Source organism: Scyliorhinus torazame, chromosome 16 (assembly GCF_047496885.1).
Source record: "Scyliorhinus torazame isolate Kashiwa2021f chromosome 16, sScyTor2.1, whole genome shotgun sequence".
Classification (NCBI taxonomy): Eukaryota; Metazoa; Chordata; class Chondrichthyes; order Carcharhiniformes; family Scyliorhinidae; genus Scyliorhinus; species Scyliorhinus torazame.
In genome coordinates, this window is record NC_092722.1 from 19,467,740 (window position 1) to 19,478,375 (window position 10,636).

General features: G+C 46.4%; 1 protein-coding gene across 1 annotated transcript in view; it reads right to left on the reverse strand.

The window, feature by feature from the left end:
* The window catches only part of LOC140392618 (streptomycin biosynthesis protein StrI-like), a 41,454-nt gene extending 31,541 nt beyond the window's left edge, over positions 1-9,913 (reverse strand). The window contains exon 1 of the mRNA XM_072478044.1: positions 8,397-9,913. Within this exon, the coding sequence (XP_072334145.1) occupies positions 8,397-8,650 (254 nt within the window). The 5' untranslated portion in view covers positions 8,651-9,913. The remainder of the gene's footprint in view (positions 1-8,396) is intronic.
* Positions 9,914-10,636: the final 723 nt, after the last annotated feature.

Sequence of the window (10,636 nt, forward strand, 5' to 3'; positions counted from 1 at the left end):
GGTGTGGAGTGAGGCTCTGCATAGGGTCAACTCCACCTCATGTGCTAGGCTCAGCTTGATTCAGTTCAAGGTGGGGCACAGGGCACATCTGGCCAGCGCTCTGGTGAATCACATGCATATGTCTGGTCCTATCCTAAACTTCTATGCTCTTGGGTCTCCTGCAGCACCATGTCAGGGATTCTTGGGATTCAGATGGAGCCTTGCCTGTTGGTGGCTATCTTTGGGGTCTCGGACTTGCCAGAGCTGCAGACGGCGGCAAAGCTGATAGCTGAAGGCGAGTTTTGTTTGGGTGAAGGACTGTGGTTCCACCCAGTGCTTTGTTTTGGTTGAGTGGCCTTATGGAGTTTTTGCACTTATAAAAACTCCGTAAAAGGTGGAGTAAAAAAGGTGGGTAACTGTAAGAGGGACTGGGAAAAAGCAGTCAGTGCAGGGAGCCCCTGCGGTCGTTCCCCTGAGAAACAAGTATACCGCTTTGGATACTTGTGGGGGGGGGGACTTACCAGGGGTAAGCCATGGGGTACGGGCCTCTGGCACGGAGTCTGTCCCTGTTGCTCAGAAGGGAAAGGGGGAGAGGAGCAGAGCATTAGTAATTGGGGACTCTATAGTCAGGGGCACAGATAGGAGATTTTGTGGGAGCGTGAGAGACTCACGTTTGGTATGTTGCCTCCCAGGTGCAAGGGTACGTGATGTCTCGGATCGTGTTTTCCGGGTCCTTAGGGGGGAGGGGGAGCAGCCCCAAGTCGTGGTCCACATTGGCACTAACGACATAGGTAGGAAAGGGGACAAGGATGTCAGGCAGGCTTTCAGGGAGCTAGGATGGAAGCTCAGAACTAGAACAAACAGAGTTGTTATCTCTGGGTTGTTGCCCGTGCCACGTGTTAGTGAGATGAGGAATAGGGAGAGAGAGCATTTAAACACGTGGCTACAGGGATGGTGCAGGCGGGAGGGATTCAGATTTCTGGATAACTGGGGCTCTTTCTGGGGAAGGTGGGACCTCTACAGACAGGATGGTCTACATCTGAACCTGAGGGGCACAAATATCCTGGGGGGGAGATTTGTTAGTGCTCTTTGGGGGGGGTTTAAACTAATGCAGCAGGGGCATGGGAACCTGGATTGTAGTTTTAGGGTAAGGGAGAATGAGAGTATAGAGGTCAGGAGCACAGATTTGACGTCGCAGGAGGGGGCCAGTGTTCAGGTAGGTGGTTTGAAGTGTGTCTACTTCAATGCCAGGAGTATACGAAACAAGGTAGGGGAACTGGCAGCATGGGTTGGTACCTGGGACTTCGATGTTGTGGCCATTTCGGAGACATGGATAGAGCAGGGACAGGAATGGATGTTGCAGGTTCCGGGGTTTAGGTGTTTTAGTAAGCTCAGAGAAGGAGGCAAAAGAGGGGGAGGTGTGGCGCTGCTAGTCAAGAGCAGTATTACGGTGGCGGAGAGGATGCTAGATGGGGACTCTTCTTCCGAGGTCGTATGGGCTGAAGTTAGAAACAGGAAAGGAGAGGTCACCCTGTTGGGAGTTTTTTTATAGGCCTCCTAATAGTTCTAGGGATGTAGAGGAAAGGATGGCGAAGATGATTCTGGATATGAGCGAAAGTAACAGGGTAGTTATTATGGGAGACTTTAACTTTCCAAATATTGACTGGAAAAGATATAGTTCGAGTACAATAGATGGGTCGTTTTTTGTACAGTGTGTGCAGGAGGGTTTCCTGAAACAATATGTTGACAGGCCAACAAGAGGCGAGGCCACGTTGGATTTGGTTTTGGGTAATGAACCAGGCCAGGTGTTGGATTTGGAGGTAGGAGAGCACTTTGGGGACAGTGACCACAATTCGGTGACGTTTACGTTAATGATGGAAAGGGATAAGTATACACCGCAGGGCAAGAGTTATAGCTGGGGGAAGGGCAATTATGATGCCATTAGACGTGACTTGGGGGGGATAAGGTGGAGAAGTAGGCTGCAAGTGTTGGGCACACTGGATAAGTGGGGCTTGTTCAAGGATCAGCTATTTTTATCAATGACCTAGAGGAAGGCGCAGAAGGGTGGGCGAGTAAATTTGCAGACGATACTAAAGTCGGTGGTGTTGTCGATAGTGTGGAAGGATGTAGCAGGTTACAGAGGGATATAGATAAGCTGCAGAGCTGGGCTGAGAGGTGGCAAATGGAGTTTAATGTCGGTGCAGACTCAATGGGCCGAATGGCCTCCTTCTGCACTGTAAATTCTATGATAATCTATGATTAATCTAGCACAAAGGTTCGGCACAACATCGTGGGCCGAAGGGCCGGTTCTGTGCTGTATTTTTCTATGTTCTATGTTCTATGAAGTGTGAGGTGATTCACTTTGGAAGGAATAACAGGAATGCGGAATATTTGGCTAATGGTAAAGTTCTTGGAAGTGTGGATGAGCAGAGGGATCTAGGTGTCCATGTACATAGATCCCTGAAAGTTGCCACCCAGGTTGATAGGGTTGTGAAGAAGGCCTATGGAGTGTTGGCCTTTATTGGTAGAGGGATTGAGTTCCGGAGTCGGGAGGTCATGTTGCAGCTGTACAGAACTCTGGTACGGCCGCATTTGGAGTATTGCGTACAGTTCTGGTCACCGCATTATAGGAAGGACGTGGAGGCTTTGGAGCGGGTGCAGAGGAGATTTACCAGGATGTTGCCTGGTATGGAGGGAAAATCTTATGAGTAAAGGCTGATGGACTTGAGGTTGTTTTCGTTGGAGAGAAGAAGGTTAAGAGGAGACTTAATAGAGGCATACAAAATGATCAGGGGGTTGGATAGGGTGGACAGTGAGAGCCTTCTCCCGTGGATGGATATGGCTGGCACGAGGGGACATAACTTTAAACTGAGGGGTAATAGATATAGGACAGAGGTCAGAGGTAGGTTCTTTACACAAAGAGTAGTGAGGCCGTGGAATGCCCTACCTGCTACAGTAGTGAACTCGCCAACATTGAGGGCATTTAAAAGTTTATTGGATAAACATATGGATGATAATGGCATAGTGTAGGTTAGATGGCTTTTGTTTCGGTGCAACATCGTGGGCCGAAGGGCCTGTACTGCGCTGTATTGTTCTATGTTCTATGTAAAAGGTCAAATATATCATGACAGGTCTGCAGAAGGGTTCTAGTTGAGGTGGCAGCCTTTCATTTTGATTTCAGGGAGCTGATCACTGTCAAGATGCTTGGGGACGGGGGTCTCGGTTGCTTATCTTCTTTTGGTGCAAGGGTGGGGGTGGGGTTGAGTCTGGAATTGTATTTATTGTGTGGTATGGTTTCACGGGGTTATATTGAAAAATAATTCTCAATAAAAATATATATATTTTTAATTTAAAAAACGAATTACACTGAAAACGAATTTAAGACCATCAATCAGGCTCACAGTATGGCTTACTTATGCAGGCTAGAAGCCGCATATATTCTCAGAGGATCCTGTCCTTTGCGGACAGAAGGAACATGTCCACACATTGCGCTCTTTTCAACTAAACAAAAGCTTGTGGGACAGCCATTCCCATGTTCATTCCCCAGGGCAATGCCTTGACCAGAGTCGACCTGTCCGGTTTGATTTTGCACAAAGCTGGGCAGTTAACTGTGCCGCTGCAGTCTCCATGGCAACATATCAGAGTCAACTTTCCAACCAATCAGCAGACTCTTCTCATGCAACATCAATTATTGTTCCCCATTATTGTTGGTAATTTCTTGCAAGCTGTTCTGATTAATGCTCGATGAAAAGTTTTGATAACATGTCTAATTTTTCAGCAATACTCAGGTGCTGTACTACCAAAATGGACGTTCTCTCCAGGGCTGAACTCCACCTTTCCTATGAGAAAACGTTCTAAATGGGGTGTCAAGGTGGAACAGTGGTTAGCACAGCGCCAGGGAGTCGGGTTCCATTTCGGCCTCGACTGTGTGGAGTTTGAACTTTCTCCCTGTGGATTTCCTCCGGGTGCTCCGATTTCCTCCCACACTGCAAAGAGATGTGCAGGTTTGGTGGATTGGCCATGCTAAATTGCCCCTTAGTGTCCAGGGATGTGCAGGTTAGATGGGGTTATGGGGTCGCGGGGCTAGGGCAGGGGAGTGGGCCTAGGTAGGGTGTTCTTTCAGAGGGTTGGTGCAGATTTAATGGGCTGAATGGCCTCCTTCTGCACTGTAAGAATATTAATTCTAATGTATAGTTCCTCTGCACTTCACAATGAGCCACCTGCCCTTCTGGGTAATGAATGCAGCATACGGGTCTCACGCAGAAGCAATGAAATGTCGTCCTTCACTTTGTCCAAAGCTTTAGTTCCATTAAAACACCACATCTGGCCTTCAGATGGGTACACAGGCTTCATCTGCATTAAGTCCATTACCTGCTCACAAGATTTAAATCAAATACGGGAGTGAAACTCAACGGGCCAATGGCATCATTTGAACCCCATGGCCATGAACAAAATGCTTCTGACAGATGTTTATTAGGTGTGGTTAGCAAAGAATGTGGAGCAAAGGCAGGAAAAATTGAGCTGCAGTTGCAGGTCAACCATGATTTAATTGAATAACAGAGCCGGCTCAAGAAACCAAATGGTCTCATCCTATTCCTACGATTCCAACTGCTACTGATCCCAATATCAAAAGGCACCGCTGTGTGAGTTCAACCCTGAAACCAGAGTCAACTAACAATTGAAGACACTGAAAGGAACACTTTGTACACCTCAAAACCAGACCAATGCCAAAATGAATCAATTAAGGTAATCAAAAGAAACCGAATGCACACAAATTGATTGTTGCCTTGAATAAAGTTGGCATAAATAAGTATGGAACGGGGAAAAGCAATATACACAGATCTTATCAGTGCAGCCCCAGAACCTGTTTTGCAGGACTCCGGGAACAGCTTCACTCTTGTATTAGTGATCAGTCATCACATCTCATATGTACTGGAACTGGCTGCATTCAATGTCCATACACGACTACGTAAGATGGGTTCTTGTGACCACCAGGAGATTCACAAAGTGAAAAGTGGGTGTTTTCTTCCAATTGTCCCTCCGCTGGCGTCAGCTTCTATGGACATCTTTCCTCATGTGCCACCTTGACTTAGATCCAAGGAGCATTAACTTCAGTTTTTATACTGCCTGGTTAAAAATGTGTTTCATTTCGTGTTTTTGCTGTTTAAGGAAACGGGAGGGGGAAAACCTGGGCTCCAAACAACCCAGGCAAATGCATAGAAATTCAGTAAGCATGCCGAAATTCAAAGAAATTGAGCAACGGGTACTTTCCAAAGATACAATCAAACTAAGTGAAAACTCTATAAATATGTACACAGTTCACCGAAAACACTATTAATAGGTTCCATTAACTGTTGTGGTTTGTAAAATTGTGTATTGTTGTGGATGTTGCCACTTGCCAACCACTATGGTGAAGCAAACTGGGATATTTCATTACGTTAATGGCGCTGAATACATCCGCAGTATTTTGCTTGTTTTAAATGATATTGTCGTTGATGATTGGATAGTATTAAACTTTGTTGCAGATTTTGCACAGGAGAACAGATACAAACTTGCTTTCAGTTTGTGACCCGAGTCAGCCTTGATTGATGGCCTCAATCTTCAAAGGACCATCAGTTTGGTCACTGCACCCGTTCATCAAGGCTGTTCTTGCACCATATGTAACGGGGAATGAATATGGAACACATTTGTTTTTGTTTAACCAACTCAGGACACAGAAAGAAAATCCACATATCTATCAATGGAAATTTCAATACTTGAACACAGAACTTAGGGCTGACACTTGATGCCAGTACTGACTTGTCAAAAGTGCCGTCTTGTGGACAAGATGTAAACTGATGACCTGCTGGGTGCTTCACATGGACATTAAATAACAAACTACTGGAAGAAGTGTAAATGCCATTTCGGTTCAACATTTTTCCTTCAAATCAGTGCTAGGAAAAAAAACGATTAACCAGTTTAGATCAATCTTGTTTGAGAGATTTTGCTGCATGCACTGCATGAAATACTTTGAAATGTTTCTAAGAGATTAAATAAGGCAAATTTTCTTCCCCGCCACAAGTGAGTAACAAGTTACTCAACCATGGACAGCATCACATCTTGACTCAATCCTTTACTCAGGGGTTTACCCCTGCTTTTGAGAAGAAGCCACTGGAGATTGATTAGAACCGGGAACCATTACTGCTTTACTTCCCATTCCTGTCGCTAAGCCTTCAATGCACAAGATCAGCTAACTTAGCACAAACCAAGGGCAGCAGCGTTTGGTTTATGCAGCTCTGCAGCGCACCAGGCGGTGCTTTTCCACTCTAGGTTATCCGATGAACTGATCTTCGGACTTCAAAGTTCTACCCAAAGTAGCTGCAATTGAAGGGGAGCTGGAAGGACAACATTCTGCTCCAGTGATTCAGTGGGCTGTGCAGGCTTCAAACTTATTTCACCCATTAGATCATTCTTGATCACATCCCACATAAGCTAGGCTGACACACTCCAGTGCAGAACTGAGGGAATGCTGTCCTATTCGATGTGGTACTAAACCAAGGCCTGGTCAGGTCTGCCCTCTCACGTGGAAACAAATGATCCCAGGTCACCAATCAAAGACGAGAAGGGGAGTTTTCCCCAGCGTCCTGGGCCAATATTTATTCCTCAATCATTATTACAAACAGAATATTTGGTCATTATCACATTGATGATTTTGGGAGCTTGCTATGTACAAAGTGGCTGCCATGCTTCCGACATTACAAAAATGCTGAATTGGCTGTAAAGCACTTTGGGATGCGCTGACATTGGGAAAGGAGCTGTAACATTGTCTATAAGTCTATCTTCTATCAGTACAGTACAGGGTAACATGCCACACGGCCTAAATATTTACCCTTGGGGAACGTGGGTTGTTCATGACCATTCCCAACAGCTGGTCAACAAGAGAGATATTTGGAAGGGGAAGGAACCAGAAGCTAGAAAATGAGTCCATGTCCCTAGCAATGTGTCCCGTCATGCACAGCAACACAAAAAAGGATTTATCCATGATGTTCGCGACTCTACATAATAGGAATAGAATCTGTGTATGCACTTGTCTAAGAATGCCTGGTATATGCACTGGTGGACAAGAAAGCTGTTCTTGCACCTGAAAGAGGGCCAAGTAGAAAGCAAAACAGTTCACACTCTCCCCTTCAGGTAGAATGAGACATGTTGTGTGTGTGTGTCGGTGTGTGTGAGGGAGAGAGAGAAAAGAGAGAGAGAACCTCCTGTCTGTGGTAGACTGTGTGCGTTTTTAAAACTGAAAATGTGGACATTTGGGGGTGGGGTGATTTCAGTCAATTCAGGACTTTAAAAATGTTGGGGGCTTTTTAATTCTCTCTTTTCAAATGATGTTGTGGGATCTCCCACCTTTGTGGGGATGGTAGAAATGTGGGTTCCTTCACTACCCTTATTTTGCTGTCCTTCACCTAATTCATAATTCGCAATTAATAAAGTGAGGTTAGATACTGATTGTGTGCTGGGTATTTAACCACAGGGAGGATCAAAGCAGTCTGATACAGGACCTACCAAATGTACATTTGTCAGTTTATTACCAAATTGTGATCAGGATCAAGAATCTCTCCTCCTAGTTCATTTTGTCTCTTTCTCTCACCTAGAGGCAAAGAAGCCAATTGAATTGCTTTTCTCAGCTGACACTAGCCCACTAGTTCGGATGAAGAATCAAACCCAAGACTTTATTTGACAGAATACTGCTACAAACCCAATAGGCCATGTTTAGTAGCAATTTGTCACCAAAACAAAATATACACCCTTGAAATATTAATTGTTTGCATCTTGCTGAGCTTCTGGACTATTCCTTAGACTGCATCAAAACATCGGCAGGTTTGCTCCCTGAAGAAGCCTTTGTTTCTTTACCAACACTTCCACAGCCACAGTCCAAACCTCATCTCTTTTAACTTCATTATTGCAGGGAAAGGGTGACAGGGTGAAAGGGCCCACCCCCAAAACTGGTCACTCCAAGAGAGGCGAAACAGTGAACATCAGCAGACTATTTGACCATATGGAGTATCACAGCTGTCTACCAATCTTGGCCTCCACTAGACACCTCCTCTTGCAGAGGGGGTCACGGCTTGACGATCAGCTCAAGGCTGATTGTAGCGCTCCTACCACCACTCAGCTGAAATCAGTGAAACGAACACAGCGATCAAACTAGGACCTTCCCCTGTTCTCTATGCCATGCCCTGTTGATTGAGGCACTGGAGAATCCACTTGCAGATTTTAAAATAATTATTAGTTTAACAGGGCACATATTTCAAACCACCCTGGCTGTACCATCACACTTTGTTGCATTGTAGAGGTGCATGTGTACGACAGAGGGATAGGTTACTATTGTAAAGCAGTGGCTCTCCACACAATTTCTCAAAACACTTTGTTTCACTTACATGAGTAACGTGGTTGCATGAAGCCTGGCTGAGGTATGCTTCTCCAATCGTTTGTTGCGGTAGTGCCTGGCTGATGCCAAGTGTTCTAATATGCGGTCCCTCCGAGCGCTCATCGGGATTTCACAGGATTTACAGTATAAAATCTCCACCAAATCTCTCTCCCCTCCTTCCTTTTGTTCGACAATGTGTCTCTTCACTGACAGGTCGCAGAATTCAGCAGCGTAATCATGCAGAGATTTTTTCTTCCTCCCCATGTTGGAAGTAGTATTTTCCCTCTTCTAATTTCAGGTTCTTTACCAATTTCACTGTGGCCCTGTTCTCTGAGGATCCCAGTGACAATCTGCCTCTGAGCTGTGAATGTAATGAATACAGTCTTCCTAACCTTCCCCTTTATTCCAACTATGTTCACTCCTCCCTTTCAATTTGTCTCCTGACTTGCTTTATCCCACTTGCTCAGTGTCACGAGTGCTTTTTTCCACACTATGATTTCAGACTGTTACTTATTCTCCCTGGATTTCTGTGCATTTAAGTATTTTCAATTTAATTTTCTTCTTCCTGATATGTTACACTCCTTCTCGCCACATGTTTATTCCCTCGTTTGGATTTCTGTTTCATTGGATGTTTTATATTAAATTCCTTCCATACCCCTATTGTATTCTGACAGTGTCTCTTTTCCCTCTATTTTCTCTCACTTGTTTTTCCTTGCTTTAATCTATATAACCTCTTTGCCGTCTGGTTCACCTCTGCAGTTCCAGTAATATCCTTTACATTTCACTTCTCCAGTATCTCTCCCAGCTCTTTGTACTAAAATATCTTGCTTTCACCATGTGTCTGTTCTCCTTCCTGACGTTTCCTTTCCCCCTGCAATTTCTCTATTGGGTTCTCTCTTCCCCTCCTTTATTTGTTTGCAGATCCTACGATATCGCTCCTTACCATTCCCCCTATCCAGTGTCTGTGATATTCCTCTTTATCCTGCAGTGTCTCTTTCCCCTCTCTTGCTGCACGGTCTCTATAATCTTCCCCCTCTCCGAAATCGGCTTGCTCTTCTCTCGTTGCTCAGCAGTTTTCACAATAATTTCCACTGTGTTTACCCCTTTCCTTCCCCTCTTTTCCCTTCTGTATTTCTCTCTCCCTCTTTCCCCGATGTCTCTCCCACGCCTTCCAGCGTTTTCCTCTCCCTCTTTCCAGTCCGCCCCTTCGCGCCTGTCCCCTCTCTGCTGCTTGCTCCTCTCTGTCCGGCGACTTTATCTGTCTCTCTCTCTCCTTCCTGCCTCTTTTCTCTTCCTCTCTGCAGTGCATTTATTTATTTCCCCAGCTCTGGTCCTGCCCCGGAATAGCTCCGATCGCTGAGTGCCCCAGTCCCAGTCCCGTTTCCAACTTTGGGCCGGGCCCCGCCGTGGGCAAATGGGCAGCAAAGCAGTGAAGGCCCCGGGTGATTCTAGTGCCGGCCGTCAGCTTCTCACCCGAATGCGCGCATTGTCGATCGCTAAAAGCACATCAATCCCCTCACTCCGCTCCCGGATGTGGAATCCATCTACAGGAAACGAAACGGCTCCTCGCAGCTTCCATGGGGAGCAATGGGCGCAGCGCCGCCTGCCGCTCAGGAGGACTGATCGACCCGCTCCACTGAAGGACCAAAACAGCGCCGCCTGCCGCTCAGGAGGACTGATCGATCCGCTCCACTGGAGGACCAAAACAGCGCCGCCTGCCGCTCAGGAGGACTGACCTATCAAATACACTGGAGGAGCAAAACAGCGCCACCTGCTGGACAGGAGGACGGATCTATCAGCCACACTGGAGGAGCAAAAGAGCGCCTCCTGCCGGTCGGGAGGACTGATCTAGCAGCTAGACTGGAGGAGCAAAACAGCGCCGCATGTCTGTTCATTTCCACGAGCCACGATGTGGAGATGCCAGCGTTGGACCGTTTCCATGAGAGCAGTATACCCAATGACCGGGTGCTGATTCGCACTGTCGAGCAGTCCCCCACATGCAGGTTGAGTTGTATGTGCAAGACGCACCTGCATGATTTCCTGCAAATGTCAGGTATGTGTCTGTGTCATAGCTGCATTGGAATAGCTTGGCGAGCTTTGGTGCATCGGTTTTCGACACTCGAAGCCCCGCTGGTGGGTTAGTTGAAAATTCTGCTCATGGTGCATTTGGCGTGAAAGTGTGACTTTGCAGATCTCTTGCGATTCCCTCAGGGATTCTTCAAGGTGCATGGACCCCAGTTTGAAACCTCG